Consider the following 18,570-nt stretch of genomic DNA (forward strand, 5'->3'; position numbering starts at 1 on the left):
ACAGCAATATATATATATATTAGTATTAATATGTATACATATATGTATATATGTATATATATGTATATATACATATATACATATAGATACATATGTATGTATATATACATAGTTTTAAAGTCCCTGGTCTGTTTTCTTACAATGCGGACAGATTGGACTTAAAGTGTGCAAGATGCAAAAGTTCCCACATCCCACCACAGCAACTTTTAGCTTATTTTTATGGAATATTTGAGGAACATAAGAGCTTTGAATGAAGGAACTGTAGCATTTTATGAAACAAGAAGACAGCTTGAAGCTTATAATAAATTCTTAAAGCCTTGCTTTTTGTAACCAAAAGAAATTATTCTTATTTACTGACACAGTAAATAAATATCTTTACTTCTATTGGAATAAGCTCAATGATTTCAGTCACATTTCAGTGCTGAATGTAAAATGGATATTTGAGCAGAACTTAATGGAAGAGTTTTCTATGCCAGTTACTTCTATGATGAAAGTAGCTCTCACGTCAATGGGCAAAAAGTAAGATTTTAGTTGAATCAATTCAGGTCAAAACACATTTACTGGAATTGTGAATAATAGGCAGGAAGTTGGGCATTATTCATATTGAGTTGTACATGAGTTACAAAGCTCATGTATGAAATACTTTGGTTGACAAATTGTAGACAGGTTTTCGTTCCTTCTAAAAACCAGCACACTGTCGGTCCTTAAAATGCTAAGAAGCTATTCTAAACATATTCTTGCTATACAGTATTGACATGTAAAGCATACAAATCAGCAGCAGATGCATTAGGTGAGGAAAGACTATACGCGCATCATGGCACCTGTCCAGCAAGAAGCAAATTTCAAAAAGCCCCTCGTAAATACTGTTTTACAGCTCTTATCTTCAGGTCAATCCACCGCAAGGGAAATGAAGGCTTCAAATATGGTTATGTATTCTGTCTCAGAAGCAACTACCAGGGATCTAGCTTTCAAAAGCTGTGTCCACTCTGGACTCGCCTTGATGCACATGCAGTACATGTGATTTGGAGCGCTTAGATTAATTGGGAATGTCTGCACTATTGTTCCGGTTTCCATATTCGTGATGAATGACAAGCAGCACCACTCCAAGAAAGAAACAAATAGAGCCCACTGTTATATACGCTATTCCTAGGAAAGGATTTTTGCCTCCCATCCAAGAAATGGTGCTCAGGATCATCCGTTTCCGCCCATCAAAGCTGTGCACAGGATAATCTGACATACGCATAGGAAAAGCATACAGAAATATTGAAGTTGCATAATACTAAATATCAGCCTAAACAAAAAAGGGTAGCAATACAAAATGGTATAATCAATCTATTTATTATGAAGCTATTCTGTTACACAAAATATTGTAGGCTAACTAATTTTTTTTAAAGCACAACCAAGTTTACTAGTTGCAGAGGTTTTTAAAAGCGAGGTCATATTTAAGGATTGTTTCAATTATATAGCTATATACTTATGAGGAGGACAGCAATAATTGAATTTGAATCTAATGGAAGTTAGGGAGCATTTGGGATTTTATGTCAGGGGGGTTAGTGGATATCCTTATGAATGAGCAACATCAAATCTTAAAAATGTTAACTAAAGAAAATTTTCACTGTCTTTTAAACCCAATACTGTATGGAGTTGGTCCTTGAACTAATTAGTTTCTAAACACTACCTCTGCACTACTCACCTCTTATAATAATGATACAAAGGAATGGACCACTATAGTCACCAACCAAATAACTTAAAGCTTTTCTTAGCATTATGAATGTGTTCACACAATGACATATGTTATTCCATACATGTAGGCTTTTCCTTGGTTGAGAATATGCATGACTCTAAAATCAGGGAATTATCTGCACTATTTCTATATCACACAACCAAATAATATTAGAATGAAATATACCACATATAGACAAATACCCTCCCATGTAGTCCTACAACCTTTTCTCTGTTACTCTGTCCCTTTTGATGAATGATACATAAATTCACTTAGTCCGTTTATCCCACTGTGGGAACTGTTCTGGTGCAAGGCAGCGCCATCTGACTGATTTGGCTGACTGATTTTAATATATATGGGTTTTCAGTAGTAATTTTTAATTAATTAGATTTGTGTTGTTTTTTTGAATCTTGTGAGCCGCCCCGAGTTTTCAGAAAAGGGCAGCATACAAATCTAATAAATAACAATAACAGCAACAACAACAATAATCATCTACACATTCCTTTAGAATAGATGGCAATGGGAAAGTAAGGCTGCCGTAGACAGAATTAAGGCTAAAAATACTGAAGAATATTCCATTTTAAATACCAATTGTATAGCAATAAAAATTTGGAGCACTCTGCTATAGTGGTTTCGTAAAATTGGTCCAGTTCTGAGTCACATGTTTTTAAAAAAAATGTATGCTTAACTTGCAGTCTTATTTTAACAAGAATTGCTTGTTTAATGACATTATAGAAACGTTATCAATTGACACCCCTCACAATGTTCAATAAAGGATACTATATTCTATTTCCAAAGAGTATTTCCCAGCTGGCAGAGTAGGTTGCAGGCTATCTTTCTTCTCTATAAGACGATACAGCTTACGGAATGTAGGCAGTGCCGCAGTACGCATCCATACAATAAAGTCTTCATTGATGAATCCATTGTTGTCCTGATCATCATCTAACGCATACACTGGTTTGCGCCAGTTCACAGGTTTTGATGTTCCTTCAAAAAAAGGCAAACATTAGTCAAGATAATTTATCTTCAGAAAAAGATGCTTCTCCATTTCACTAAAAACATTTTTCAAGTAACTCTTGTAAAAACTCATTCAAACCATGTGCAACCAGTCTTGTTTCCAATATAATCTTTTAGAACAGAAACAGCAACACAATAAATAAGAGTAACTTCTTTTACAAAGCCAGGGGGCACCCTAGAGTTTCACAAACTACAATTTTTTTTCAGCCTTGGTAAGAGATACTAGGAGTTATAATTCAATATTATGCATGGTCATGCCCATCTCCTTTGAGTTTTAAGTAGCAGACATGCTTGGCCAAGTATATTTCACTCCTTCCATCAAAAATTATTGATTGACACTTGTGTAATTACTAGAAAGAGCAGATTAAAGAAAGAGTTATGAAACAGTTGTGAAAGTGGAGGAATGCACATAGATGTTTAAGAAGAAATTTTTAAAATAACTACGTTGTTTTAATAGTCATACATACTTTACCTACTTGCACTTTAAAATCATATTTTAAAAAACACCATAGTGAAAATAAAATTAATTTCAGCCATTTAAAAGGCTCCATTCCAAGTTCCCATTGAGAACTGTCGCACAATAATATATAAGAAATTAGCCACTGATTGAATTTTTACCTTGAAAAAGTATTGTCAAGTTATTTGTTTCACCAGTAGGATTCCTGAACTTAACATGTTTGTCTGTCCACCAAGCAATGCCTTTTCTCAGCAGAGTAATAGTCACAGGCTTAGAGGTATTGTGGTCATAATGAACAAGCGTCAATGTATCTAAATAGAAAAATAATTAAAATCTAATCAGTGTCTAGGTTTTATTTATAATTTATATACTGTAGTTCTGTTTTATGCAAAAAGTACATTGGTTTTGAAATGAAATGGTGATGTTTTATGAAATGATTCTGCAAAATTTGTCATAAGGCATGTTGTGGCTATCAAAATAAATGATCGTACAGAATGTACAGAAATGTGATCTGTTTTTTTCTCAGTGACACACCTTTAAAAAGTATTTCAAATAAATATGAACTTCAAGTTCATTGGAAGAGAAATATGATCTTGCATGATTTCCTGGAACAAATTTGAAACAATTCCCGAGGAAGTAGGTAGATCTTCTGGAAAGTGGCATGTGATTGGACCTATACAATAATACTGGTTCCATTGAAGGAGGGGGTGATTCCATCAACATTCACTTTACTGAAATTGGCATGCCAGTCATGTTATAAGAATGGGTATGTCTTATATGAAGTCTGGCTAATGGCCTGTTTAACGTTAATACTCTCTGAATTGAATGAGTGTTCAGTTGATGTAGAGAGAAACCATGCAAATTTCAATAACATTCTTCGTTTTTATCTAAACAGAACACAATTTAGAAGTATAACATTGTGTCGTAATATAATTTTAAAAATAATCATACCATTGAACATGCTGTTGGCAATAGCTCCACAAGGAGCAATAGGTTTATTCTCACTCGTATGGTAAGGTTCACACTCCTTACTAGGTTTCTAAGTGGTTAAAAAAAAAAGGTACATTTTGATATCATGAAAATAAAGTTGTTCAGTACAATCATCACATTAAATCTAAAAGACAAGAATTTTTTGGGTAATAAGTTTTCACATTAAAAGATTTCTCATTAGATCTACATCTTGTCACTGATCAATGGGGTAATATTTGTTTGCATTATAATAATGTCTTAGGGTAAGCTTGGGCTAGCAAATAATTTATTTCAACCCATGTTCAAATTTATACTAACAGACTTCACTTCTTCCTATTATTGCACTCTTCTGTACATATCCCAAACCTCTCTTGAAGAGACCTATTCATAATTCATTATTCTGTTTACAGTAATGAGCAACTTACTTAGATGTATAACTAGAGCAGGATTTTTTAGGTAGAAAAGCAAGTAAAAATTCAATAAATATTTAGAACAAAGGAAAGAAGATATATGAGAAGACAATGCAGCAATTTCTAATACACATAGATACATGCACAAAAATATCCATATTTAAAAACACATTTTTTGGGAAATCATCATGAAAGCATACACAAAGAATTTTACTTACATGTAAAGAAATGTTATTTCCATTTAGCTGACTATCATCCCGAGACTTTACATAGCGACGGTGGTTTTGGTAAAAGTTGGATAATCCATAGTACATAAATACATTGCCCTAAAAAAATAAGATAGGATGTTTCGTTGACTATAGCATTGACGTAATTAGATACAGCAGTAGTTTCATTAGGTTTTCAGAATGCATGCCTTATTTATTCATCTCTGTAGGATTTTCAAGTCTGTTCTCCAATTTGAAACTCTGGCTTTGGTGGTAACAGGAGATCATTAAGCTGTAGAATGTGTATCCACCAGGGCAAGGAAAACTTGTGTGGAAGGTTTAACATAAAATATTCAAAGTACATTTTTTTGGGTAGGATTTTTCTGGCACCTTCTACACTGGGCACTAGCCAAAGAAATACAGGGAGAAAAATAATAATAAATATTCTATTTTCAATAGTATCTAATTTCCATTGATGCTAAATGTTATGGCTATGCAAATGCTTTGAAAGAGATGTTTTTAATGTAAACAAACACAAAATATTTCTGATTATTAAAAGAAGTTTCCTTTTTTTATAACGCCCAACTGGATACCTTGGAACCTACTTCTGGCTATCTCTGCAAATATGTGTGCACAAAACCCCCATTCAGCTTTGCTATAAAGAAAGCAAAGCAACAGTGAAAAGCACATGCATTTAACATTGCTCTAGACCTAATTTTTATTACAATAAATTAATAAATCAGAATAGCTCGTGTAGATTCAGTGCATAAAGATTTCTTGAGGAAGAAAGATAATCATTGTAAAAAATAAGTTTCCACACTCTTATTAGGTTCAACTAAAATGACACATATGTACCACATACCTACTCACTTTAGATTCAATTTTTAAATCAATTTATGCTGCTTGTATACTGCCCATTCCTGTACATTATAGGTTTTTTATTATGAAGGCACTCCACATTAATGCTACACTAGAACAGAAGGCTCATTTTCCTTCAACCATATATTTACAATCATGTGAAAAGTACAGTTTTCTTTAATGTATGTGAGTCTATCAAAATTTTATCTTCGCTATTTACACATGATGTAATTGAACACAAAAGCTAGGAAAAATTGATTTCGCAATAATTTAATCAAGAAGTTAAGAGATATGCCCATGATGGCAAACCTATGGCATGCATGCCACAGGTGGCACACAGAATCCTTTCTCAGCTCCACCCCAGTTCAGTCCCACTGCGCCCACCAACCAGCTGGTTTTCATGTATCTGCTGCACAGGGGCGAGATACACACACACACACACACACGTAATATTTGGGGTTTGTGTACGCATGCAGCGGCAGGGTCGTACATGTGGGGTCCTAGGTATGTGCAGGGGTTGCCATGCATGTGTGGGGTTACAGGTGCATGCACAGAGCAGGACGCACTTGAGGGGTTGCACCCACATGCACAGGGGCAGGGTGCACGCAGGGAGGTCTTTCAGTACTCTGTGCCGAAAAGGTTAGCCATCACTGAGCTATGCCATTTCCTTCTGTGGGGAAAGCAAGTACACTCTTGGCTCTAATATCTGGCATTGTCCCATCTCAAGTAGTTATTTCCTGTAACTGTCTACCAGTCTTTGAAATTGACTGAGAGGTTCTTTCACCTACTCCTGGATGATTTCTGAATGTTTCAGGAGTTTCTTGCATGCATAACCCAATCCAAATCATCCCACAGAATCTCAGGGTGCTTTAGATCCAAGATTGGCCATTCAAGAACCCTCCATTTATCTCCCCTGTCCCAGCTATTCCTTAATTTATTTTGCTAGAATGAAAGAGTGCAAGGCAATACTAGTCAAAACTAGACAGAGTATAACATACCACAAATGCCTGGTCCAATGTGAAGTTCATGACGCAGTAGCAGGGTTGGGCACTCCAAGATACATTTAAACATTTATTGCAGGGACTATTTGGATCTATTCCCGTGTAGTCAATCTGTCATTAAAAAAAAAAAGACAGAAATAAAGGGGAGGGAAAGAAAGATTATAAAGCTAAATAATATACGGTATATGTACATATCTGAGTCACTGCTAATCCCACAGTTTCTATAGTATTCTCGGGGAGGTGAAATATTATTAGAAAAGAGGATGCTAAGAGAAATCTTGCATATTTAGATCACGATAAAAGATATGGTTTTCTATGTCATTTTTAACATTAAATATGTTAAATATAAATATGGAGCATTTTTTTTTATAAAAAGGGTTTTTTTATACTTTCACCAAAAATACACAAATATACATACATATACCATATCATCAAAACCATGTTTTCAATGGATTGAACTATAGTGAACTCTGTAGAATTATGTACAGGGGTCTTCTTAGACAAGTCAGAATATAAAATAGACTTTTCCTGGTGTGGATCATGATTTAAATCACTAGTAAAAAAAGCTTGATTTAAACCAACTTGATTTAAATCATAATTTTTAAAGAGCAACTGTCTTCTCTATCCCTCAATGATTTCTCCTCTGACCTGCTGTTGACTCACCGACAGTCCCAATATTGAAGAATACAGTACTGTATATCGCTTCATGCTACATAAGTAAGTTCCATTTCATGCTGAATATACTAAATTGTTAATGTATCATAAATAGAAAACTATCTTTACAAAGACTTTACTCCAAAAGCATTTTATTAAAATAAATTTGATAAAAATAAAAAAACATCCAATTTAAATTTTAAAAATCAGATTTTTTTTTAAAAAAATCATTTTTATCCATCTTGAATTGCCCAACACCAATCTATGTATTCCAATATGCACTTAAAATGGTAGTATTCTAATAACAATGAGCTAAATAAAGCAATCATGCTCAAATGTAGCCTAACTACTGACAGAGTATCACTAATTCATCTTAATATTATAATAATAATTAGGGCTAAAGAGTTAACAAATGCCACTGGAAAATAAGGAAAGTCATATTCAAGGTTTACTGAGATTAAGAGAACAACAAACACAAACTGATAAATGAATATTATCTCTCGGAATCTTATTACAGCAACATTTAATGGAGCAAATTTCTCTGCACTGGCAGTTTAAGAAGGAGCTTTTCATTCTTAGACAACAAAAAGCTGTGTATTTTTAGAAAATGATGAATGGAACAGAATGCACCAAGAAGACATACATTTCAGACTGACCTTTGGAATTCTAAAGTAGTCAAAGATTTATACTGAAAAAGAACAATGTCTTTAATTGGATGCTACTATCCAACATTTGCTCAATATCACTGTTATTTTATATGGCTTCACAAAGCCCTCAAAGACTTATTCCATTATGTATGGGAGCAATAACACCTTTATGCCTGTTCTCTGCAAACTCATGCCTGCTGTTTTGCAGTATGTGTGCACATACAACCATTTTACTGGTAATTTCATGTCATGCTAAACCATGGGTGCAGTTGCTTTAAAGCTGTGAGTTTCTTCCAGAATATACAGGATATACATATTGTCCAAGGTGATAAAATTGTATCTGTATCTTAGATTTGCACATCAGCACTACAGCATCACTGTCAAACCATACCAGCAATTAATGAATTTTTAAAACCAGATTTGGTAAAATAGGAAAGGTGATGGAGTCCCTCTGAAAAATCCTTCATGTGAGACATGAATGCCTATACAGTGATCCCCCAAGTTTCGCGATCTCGATCATTGCGAAAGGCTATATCGCGATTTTTCCACCCGATGACGTCACTCCCTTCCTTTCTCATCTTTCTTTCTCTCTCTCTTTCTCTATCTTGCTTCTTCCTCTCTCACACTCTCTTCCTCCCTCTCTCATCTCCTTCTTTCCTTCTCTCTCTTTCTCTATCTCTCCCCCTCTTGCTCTCGAGCGGCAAGCGAGCAGCCGGGCGGGCGGGCGAACGGGCAAGCGGCAAGCAAGCAGCCGGGCGGGCAGGCAAACGGGCAAGCGAGCAGCCGGGCGGGCGAACGGGCAAGCGAGCAGCCGGGCGGGTGGGCGAACGGGCAAGCGGCAAGCGAGCAGCCGGGCGAACGGGCAAGCGGCAAGCGAGCGGCCGGGCAAGCGATCTTGGGGTTTCCCCTTTGCCTGGGTGGCGGGAAGACCCAGGGAAGGTTCCTTCGGCCGCCCAACAGCTGATCTGCTCCGCAGCGCGGCAGCAGCGAGGAGCCTGGGCAACGGGGAAACCCCATCTTCGGCTCCTCGCTGCTGCCGCGCTGCGGAGCAGATCAGCTGTTGGGCGGCCGAAGGGTCTTCCCCGCCGCCCACACGCAAACTCCACCATCTGCGCATGTGCGGCCATGGAAAAAGGGGCGCGCATGCGCAGATGGTGTTTTTACTTCCGCACCACTACATCCCGAAATATCGATTATCGCGAGGGGTCTTGGAACGGAACCCTCGCGATAATCGGGGGATCACTGTATTATATACTTTAAAGGAACACAAAAAGCAATTCCTAACTCATTCTTGTTGATATGGTAAAGCATTTGCTTTATATTTAGTGATATGTCAAATTTAAGAATCTTGCTTCTGTTTTATTCAAGTCTGCTTTCATGATTAAAATAGCAATAATAGGCATTGTGGTAAAGCCACTTATCAGCTAGATAAGAATACCAGGAAAAGAAATAGTAAAGGTAATTAAAAACTTCAAAATCAATAGCTACTGGAAAATGGGAAGCAAGTCACTGACACACTATTTATCTGATGTCCTCAGAAGTATTACACTGAAATACCACCATGACTGAGTGGTTTTGAACAAAAACATACGGTGTTGTCAAGTACATTCTCCTTTCAAATACATCTCAGATAACATCTAACCTACTGAACTACCGGTATATGTCTTGGTGTATACAAGGGGGGGGAATTCAGATGCTCTAGCATGTAACTGCTAATCACAACAAACATAGCATTGTTTTCTGTCACCTGTTAATACTTAAGATCTCAGAATTCTGATGAGTTTATTCCATTTTGCTTATGTATCAGATTTTTCTTATGTAAAACATAAGAAAACATTCTATGTAATTTTCATTTATTTTCTTGATTTCCAGCTAAGATATCAGTAGAAAAATAAGAGTCCAGGATGACTTTTGAGAATAGCTTCATTTTCTTTATTTTATTTCTGAATTTGTTCTGCCTATTATAGGAAAATAAATCTACTATATTTTATAACTAAAAATATTAACATTATAGTTATAAATATAATTTTAATAAATATGCCCAAAGGCTTTACTTCATGATCACAAGTTTCTTTGTACTCTTAATTTCATTTCATTCATCCTCTCTTCCCTCTTATATCGTACTTTGCTATCCAGGTGATAAAAAAGCTGAATTTGCTCATTTGTTTCTATAATCTTTTTATTTCCAAATATGTTCTTTCACCTCTTCATATTCTTACACATCATTAATATTTCTTGCTGGCTTAAACTTTATGCCCTCTCAAATAACAATTGATTTTTATCAATAACGGCTTGCGAAGACAGCATTTTAAAAATATAAATGGAAAAACCAGAGGTCATAAAATTCATAATCCTAAAATTAAATACAATGCTACAAGCATTGAAAAAACAGTAGGAAAAATAATACTTTATTTATTTATGAAAATACATATGGCCACCAACTCACACGTAATGACTCTGGACAGCTTACAAAAAGCCCAATATACAAATAATAAAACAATAACCCCTCATCTCCCTGATGACAAAAATTGCAGGAAGTGTTGTAAAACTAACATTTTAGCTGACTCATATCCTCTAGACTTCACTCAAGGTGCAACATTATCCATCAAGAAAACACATACAGTATTCACCTAACTGGACACATGGAGGGGTAGTCAATCATGTAAAAAAATAATAACCCTAAAATGATGAATGATAAATGCCAGTCTGTTCTAAAATCTGTCACAAGAACCTTTGCCATGATTGCAATTATTGCTAACATGCCATTCTCTGTAGGATGAAGACATTCCAATGAGAAATGATGTTTCAAACTACAGCAACCGGTTCTTTTTCCACTTTTTATTTTAATAACCAGAGCTAGTTTGGTGTAGTGGTTAAAACAACAGGTTAGAAATCAGGAGATTGCAAGTTTCAATCCCAACATTTTAGGCACAAAGCCAACTGATTGATCTTGTGCCAGTCATTTTTTCTTAGCTCAAGAAAAGAGGCAATAGTAAACCTCTTCCCCCTCCCCAAAAAAAACCTTGCCAAGAAAACTGCAGGGACTTATTCAGGAGTTGCCAGAAATCAAAAACTGTTTCAAAGAGAAAACAAAATCAACAAGTAAAGTTCAAAAGTTCAAACCAGAATTTGAAGTGCACAATATGAAGAGGAAAGAACAAGAGAATAGCATAAAACTACAAGTTTATAAATTTTTACTGTAAACTACCTAAATGAAGTCATTCAGTCCCATAGAAGATCAAATGGTGAAAAAATTAATTTTTTACTGACATATAATACTAGTGTTTCACACAAAGTTTCATAATACAATAGAAATTCTCAAACAGATAATTCTGCTTCAAGGTATTGTTTTTCTAAAATTGGGTTAGAGGCAAATAAATTTGTTTTCTCTTTCTCTCTGACTTGAATAACCACCTTCCAGCCAGTTGGCTCTCTAAAACATGTGACAGTCTTTAAGACCATGGTTCCTCAAATTGATCAATATGGACACATACCCCTCCCAGGGGCAATGAGACTATTATTTGTAGTATAGATAATCCTCAATTTACAACAGTTCATTTAGTGACCCATTCAAAGTTAGAATGGCATAGAAGAAAGTGACTTATGACTGTTTTTCACATTTCTCTCTCTATATATTTACATAATGTGCTCTTTCTTTTCATTCTGTTTCCCTATGCCCAATCCATTGATACCATCTGTCCCAAATTTCAAAATATTCTGAGTCCTTCTGGCCTCGCAAATCTATTTATTTGACTTCTATGCTGCCCAGTCCCGCAGGACTCATTTATTTACTTATTTATTTCTTCTAGTTACAAACAAATTTCACAAAGCCAGGATTTTTTAGGGGGTGGGGGAAGAGAAGCATAGGCTGACTTTGTAAACCTCTTCAAGAGGGGGGCTTGTAAAAGCAGTACTTGTAAGCCTTTTAAGAAGGGCTCTTGCTATTTAGGGCAAGGCCTCCTCCACCCATAGGGGGAATTTCCTCTCCCACCTCTCAAATTCCTCTCACGCCTCCACCCACTCCTTCCCACGTTCAGATTATCTACTTTATTTATTTTATTTATTTGTTTTGTCAAATACATATTGGAGGTATGTAAAGATATAACAATATTCATATACATACTAGTAAAAATAAAAGAAACATTAGATATAAGAATATATCTTATATATTCAAACAGATAATTCTGCTTCAATGTATTGTTTTTCTAAAATTGGGTTAGAGGCAAATAAATTTGTTTTCTCTTTCTTTCTGACTTGAACAACCACCTTCCGCCCAGTTGACTCTCTAAAACATGTGACAGTCTGATACTAGTAAAAAAATAAAAGAAACATTGTTTGTATCTGTTGTGTGCTCTGTTGTTGTGGTTGAAGCTGAAGTAGTCGTTGACAGGAAGGATGTTGTAGCAGATGATTTTACGGGATTTAATTGGATTTGTATGCCGCCCCTCTCCGAGGTGACTGGTTCTAAGCTTTCTAAACCTAGAATTTTAAGTCTAGTTTCATATCGCCACCCAACGGGTCCTTACAACCCCCCTCTTCCGGCCCCCAACCCTAAATCTAGCCCCCATCCCCACTTCCCGAAAATACCCTGAGGAGATCGAAAGGGAGGAAAACCAGGTGGGGCCTTGGGCGGGCGCCCGTCGCCAGGTTCTGCTCCAGCAGCTCCGTCCTCGTTTCCAAGGAACTCCAAGCAGGCCGGGAGGGAGGCGGGGGAGGGCGAGGGGGGGGGACGGACAAGGCCAAGGCGGGCAAGTTAGGCCTCTCCCGCCTACAAGGTTTAACCCGGCACCGTCTCGGTGCCTGCCTCCCTCCCTTCGCCTCTCTCACCTCGAACTCGCGGATGTTGTTGGAGGTGACGAAGATGCCGATGCCGATGGGGATGAAGATGAGGCCTATGACGAAGAAAGCCGGCAGGACGGTGCCAGCGGTGAGGATGGGCTGCCAGGCCGGCAGGCGCTGCTGCTTGAAGGCCGTGTTGTCCGGCTTGCGGCTCTTGGTGACGGCTCCACCCGACGTCCCGCCGGCGGCGGCCAGGCCGCTGGCTCCCGGCTGCCCGTCCGCTTTGGCGTTGTAGTTCATCGCCATGGCGGCCCGGCAAGAGACGCGGAGAGGAGGCAGAAGCGGCGACGGAGAGACGACGACCGGTCTCCGCTTCTTTGGGTCCTCAAGAGCGACACAACCACGACTGCGCAGATACTCCGATATAAATACGAAGGAAAGCGGAGCGCTTTTTCCGGCCTTCCTCCACCCGCCGACCGGCACTTTCCGGTATGCGCATGCGCCAGGCGGATAACTTGACCTTGGGGAGGACCGGTTTCGTGACGTCGATGGATTCCGGCTCTTCCTCAATCGGTTCAAGGAGCCAATGAGAGGGACGCTTCAGGTAGAAATTCTAAAAAAAAGGAAAAAGCACGCATGCGTAGCTAAGGGGCGGGGGAAAAAAAATAAAAGAATGGCGTAAGTTTATCACGGTTAGACGTAACTGTTGCAGAACGCTGGAGGCGCTGCGGGTAGCTGTGCGTGGCTGAGTCAGAAGCGGCGTTTGTTATTAGTCTAAAAAATTATTGTGCATGGGAAAAAACGTGAAACTACAGCTGCGGGTTCTGTAATTCATCTGAGTAATATATATGCAGATTCAAGCATTGAGACTTTTTTCAAACTGGCAGTTGTAATTTTTGTCAATACGCAGATTTTCTTTTTTTTAACGTTTTTTATTCACAAATAGAAAAACAATACAATTCAAAAAGAGCAATAAACAACGATTACAAACATAATTAGAAGAAAGAAAAGAAAGGAGGAGGGACGAAAAAAGGGAAAAACATGGCAAGAAAAAGGAAAGAAACGAGGGAAAGAGAGACAGAAAGAGAAAAAAAATAAGAAAATAGAGAAAAATGGTTACATAGTACATCATCATTTTGTTTGCATTCCTGGTGAATCAAAAAGAAACTACAGTATATCTCATTGCTTTGTCTAGTCCCAATATAAACTGTTTACATTTTCATTGTGTTATTTATAGTTATCAATTATATCCATGTATTATTTACTTACTTATTGGTAAGTAAGCTTCTGGTTTCAAGCCATTTATAAAGATTTTCCTAAATGGTGTAAAAGTCTTTCTTTTGTTTATTTTGTAGTTCAAATGTGAGCCTGGATATTTTAGCGCAGTCCATAAGTCCATGAGCAGGTTTTCTTAGTGCCACCTTGGATTCTTTGGTATGCCATTCTGTTGGCCAATAACTACTGGCACCACTATCTGGTTTGTGCCATAAATCATTCAATTTTCAGATCTCGATGGTTTTATGATCTTTTCCAATTCTCTGTGTTCTATTTTTCTCTCTCCTGATATCGTCACATCAATATCCAGTTTTCTCTTCAACACAGTTGTATCCTGTGTGTTATGAGCTAAGTCATTACTGGAAATACCACAATATTTACTGTAATTATATAATTAAGGCCAATACAATTGTGGAAAACTCATTGAATACTCTATTCCAAAGCAGATCTATTTAATGCATTCAGATAGCATGGTGAAGATAAAGTCCATTCCAACTGAGTGCTTTTCTGTTGTTCTGTGGATTTTGTACAGAAGTGCTTTCTTTTGAGGCAGTTAAGCAAATATGAGGAAAAAAGGGTGTGTCTGGGTACAGGATTGGATACAGGTTGCTTTCGGTATAGATTGGGTACACGGGAAAAGACAACTCTGCCAGCAGTTACATTTCAACCTAGTGTTTCTGGCAATTTCTGTTGATTTTTTTAAAAAAAAAATCTTTATAATAAAAATAGGCATTTCAGAAATAAGATGACATGATGCACCCCAAAACTGCCATTGTTAAGAAGTATTGAAATACAGTCCCCATAACAGGGCAGCTATTATGGATTGTGAGATACGATTAACTCTGGAGTGCTGCATGAAAGAAGTCTGATATAACAGTGGGCACTGGACCAAAAAAGTAGACAATAGAATACTATAGATCACCTGCCAAGAACACCTTGACAAGTATTGATGTCATTGAGGGAAAAAAAACCAGAAGTCATGGCTTTGCCTTTCCCCTCTGGTTCACACCAGGAATCAGTCGCTCTGTTCCGCCCTAATTTTTGAAACTTCTGTATTATTTTATGCTTGTTGTGGTTTGCTCTGGCCCAGCTCCTGCCCCAAGGAATGTGGAGGTGGATGCAGGGGAAACATCAACATGTCATAGGCCTGTTTTATTGCCGACAGAGGCAGGTAGTGCAGTTTCCTCGGATGAAGAAGAAGGTGGGGGTGACTTGGAAGAGGGAGGCTTGGCACACAGCCCAAGAAGGCAATCTCCATTCAGATGCGGAAGTCTTGGACCCACGCAGGCGCAGAGTTATGCGTAGAAGGGACCAATTGAGGACATATTACAGGAGATAAGAGAGGCCACCTGTGTTTGGATGGGGCTCTAGTAATTAGAGCTGCTGATACAAATAGCAGCGTGTTGCTTTGGCTGTTGTGGAAGATTATCTGATTCCAGTTCTTCAGGACCGTGTTTTGCTGTTTTCCGGACTTTGTTGATTTTTCACGCCTTTGAAACCAAAGCAGAGCAAAGTGTGTGTGTCTCACTTCCTTGGAAGAAGGAGGGCTGTGACGTTTCTTCACAGCTGCTAGCTAAGTACTTAAAGACTGATTAAGGGGATTGTACAGCCTACAAGGTTGCTTTTGCAATACAAAAAGGGTGCTTTATTTCTTTTGAATTTTGTGATAAAGAACATTGTTTTGAATTTTCAAACATGTGTGTGTCTGAAATTTGTACCCTTGAATTTTCGGGAGGGTCATACCAGAGAGCCCAGCAGAACAATGATGCTGCTACAATTAATCATGAAAGATAAAATAGGCTTTCCTTTTCAGCTTGTGAGAATTTTTTGAAAAAAAAAAATGGGATACTTGCACAGAACAGTTCCATTCACAAAACAAACCTCAGAAATTCTATCCCAGAGTGTACCGGGGTGGGTGGCTGGCTTTTTTTTTTTTGTATTGGTGGCTTCGACCACTACATGAGAATTCTATCATTTCAATCATTTTAAAACTATGGGAATCTCTTTACAGAATGGATCTTGGCACTTCAACAGTGCAACCGCATAAATTCCTTGTGGTCTCTCAACCCAACAATAAGTGTGCACCTCTGAAATAAATAACAGTTTGCTATTACATATTTGGTTGTTCATTTGTGGAAAGTATTACGGGTGTTAAAAAGCTGGACTTTAGCAAAAGGTGAAAAGGCACACGTTAATGTGATTTGCAGCCTGTAGCGCTAATTGTAAAAATTTCCTGAAATTGTAAAAATAAATCTGATTGACGCCATAAAGGTTTTTTTTAATTTTCATGTTTTTTTCCAGTTAGCATAACTTTACACACAGAAATCCCTGTTTAAATCAAATCTCTGACATCTACTAAAGCCTTCATACAATCTAAATGGAAAATTTCAAGTCAGGTAAATTGGTGGTTACCCCATAAGGAAGTCCTAGGCTATGATTAACTCTTCTTATTACTTCTGCTGACTGATCTTATCCATGTTTATTGATAATTTCCCCTTGATTTCATTGGGGTTTACAATCATCTCTATAGCCAGAGGGCCATTTCTCATCTTATCTTGCATAAATAACCACCTTAGCTATGTACGTACTGAACATCATTCAGACGTAGCAATATATTAACAGCAAAGTCTTCCTGATTACGTCCACACTTAGAAAACCCACATTATGTAATGAATGAGGAAATATTTTATCATTTGTATAGTACTAATTCATGGTGGGTGGGTGTTCCTTCTAGTAAGTGTTGATGCCTAGCAACTGCCTGGACAAATTCCTGCAGTTTTCTTGGCAAGATTTTTGGAAATACCGTAGCTTGTCCTTGGTTTTCTTCCTACAGTTGACATATATAGATTGGCCCAAGATCACCAAGCTGGTTTTGTCCCTAGGACTAGAACTGTTCCAGGGATGGGCTGCTAGGGGTTTGCAGAGTTTGGGAGAATCTCTAGCTAAGATTCTGTGCAGTTTGGAGAACCCCCAAATCCCACTCCTGGCTGCTTCCCACCCCTCAGGAGTCCCCACACAGCCCGTTTTCGATGCAGGTAAGTGCATGGGCACGTGTGCAGAAGCTTGGGGAGGGTAAAAAACGGGCCTACCGGAAATTCGAGAATGCCTCTAGAGGGCCTTTTTTTAAATTGAATTTTTAAAATTAATTTTAAGAAATAGAATATAAAACTCACGCACAATATATAACAAGGGCTCGGTGATCAGTGCCCACCACCAGACAACCATTCACATCCCACCACCAAATTGGGGTTGTTTCTTATATATACACCATTTTAACTCCAGACCAATGTCTCTATTTAGATATTATAAAGTGATTTCAATTTATTCCTTATAGCCTGGTCTCGGATTCTACTAACCATATATCGTCTTACCTTGTCCCATCGTCCCATCAGTTGTCACAAATCAGTTTCATTAACCAAATTCATCCTTTTATCCATAATCTCAGATTGCATGTGATCCACCATCTCATTCATTCTATTCTATACTACATCTGAACAGGCTACAATTAATTTCTCCATCCAATTAGTTAAACTGACCTTAATTAATATAGCATAATCTTTTTTCAATATGAACTGTTAAAATAAAATAAAAATTACAATTGCCGTCTGTTAAATTCAAGGGCTACCATAATATTGTTGCACACTTATGAAAATTTATTTGGCACAGTGCAATAAAAAGTGTTTGGCACAAGAATATGTCACAACACACATGTAAGCATTGTTTAATAAACATTGGCATACAATATTTTAAAAAAATTAAAAGTCAAATACAATTCAAGGCTTTGGTTTGTTGGCAGTTATTTTCATATTACATCCTAGCACAGTGCAAAGTTCTATAATACTGTCTTAAAAAGCAGTCTTCAGGGCAATTCAGTCAGAGAGTCACATTTTGGCTGGAAACATCTGTGACAAATTTTCTTTTAAAGGTGCCTTTATTGAGGTCAAATCCCTATCACTACCTATAGAAAATATACAAACTGGCACCTTGCAATTTTGACAGTGTATTCTACAAAATGAATGTGCCACGGACACGATAATCAGAAGGTCCGTCAAAACAAAATCCCCCATTACAAAGTATATTATAAAAATAAATTATGTAGGAAACACCAAACAAAATCAGACAAATACCAATGGGTTTGGACTCTTTGCAAAGCACATGCTTTCCTTCCCTACTGTCTAATTTAAAAAACAGCGAACACAGTTTCTTGAGAATTAAAAGTTGTGTGCAAACACAAACACACACACACAAATCAAAATCCAGCGGAAGCAGCAAAATGTACTTCCACAAGGGATCAGTAGCACGGAAGATCAGAATGATAGAGGTGGAACTTTCACAGTCATCAACCCAGAGGTGTGGAGAAGAAGTGCACAAGAATAACACGGAGTTGATGTGGCTTCTCATCTCGAGTTTATGCGCACCTGATGAATGACGATGCTCTCTAAAGGGGAAAGAAGCATAGTAAGCAACAACTGTTACCATGGGACACATGAAATCTTAAAGAGGATCATTACTGAATTTTCTCCCATCCCAACACATTATAGTCACTTGATATAAGTGGCATCTATCAAGATTGC

At 37.6% G+C, this 18,570-nt stretch overlaps 2 protein-coding genes across 4 annotated transcripts in view; both read right to left on the bottom strand.

Annotated features, from left to right (window-relative positions):
* Nucleotides 1-63: 63 nt before the first annotated feature.
* On the bottom strand, nt 64-13,232 carry TMEM30A (transmembrane protein 30A). The gene is made up of 7 exons (XM_070733071.1): nt 12,770-13,232; nt 6,639-6,752; nt 4,795-4,902; nt 4,149-4,236; nt 3,359-3,508; nt 2,504-2,710; nt 64-1,230 (listed from the first exon to the last, which is right to left on the bottom strand). The coding sequence occupies exons 1-7, from the start codon at nt 13,025-13,027 to the stop codon at nt 1,037-1,039; spliced, it is 1,119 nt and encodes a 372-aa protein (XP_070589172.1). The 5' UTR covers nt 13,028-13,232; the 3' UTR covers nt 64-1,036.
* A 4,396-nt stretch (nt 13,233-17,628) lies between these two features.
* The window catches only part of FILIP1 (filamin A interacting protein 1), a 114,161-nt gene continuing 113,219 nt past the window's right edge, over nt 17,629-18,570 (bottom strand). For all 3 annotated transcript variants that reach the window (XM_070733077.1, XM_070733075.1, XM_070733074.1), the window contains one exon: nt 17,629-18,434. Coding sequence is in view for 1 of the 3 variants with exons in the window: in XM_070733075.1 (XP_070589176.1) it covers nt 18,394-18,434 (41 nt within the window). In the remaining 2 variants the exon portion in view is untranslated. The remainder of the gene's footprint in view (nt 18,435-18,570) is intronic.

This window comes from Erythrolamprus reginae, chromosome 1, assembly GCF_031021105.1.
Source record: "Erythrolamprus reginae isolate rEryReg1 chromosome 1, rEryReg1.hap1, whole genome shotgun sequence".
In the NCBI taxonomy this organism is placed as follows: domain Eukaryota; kingdom Metazoa; phylum Chordata; class Lepidosauria; order Squamata; family Dipsadidae; genus Erythrolamprus; species Erythrolamprus reginae.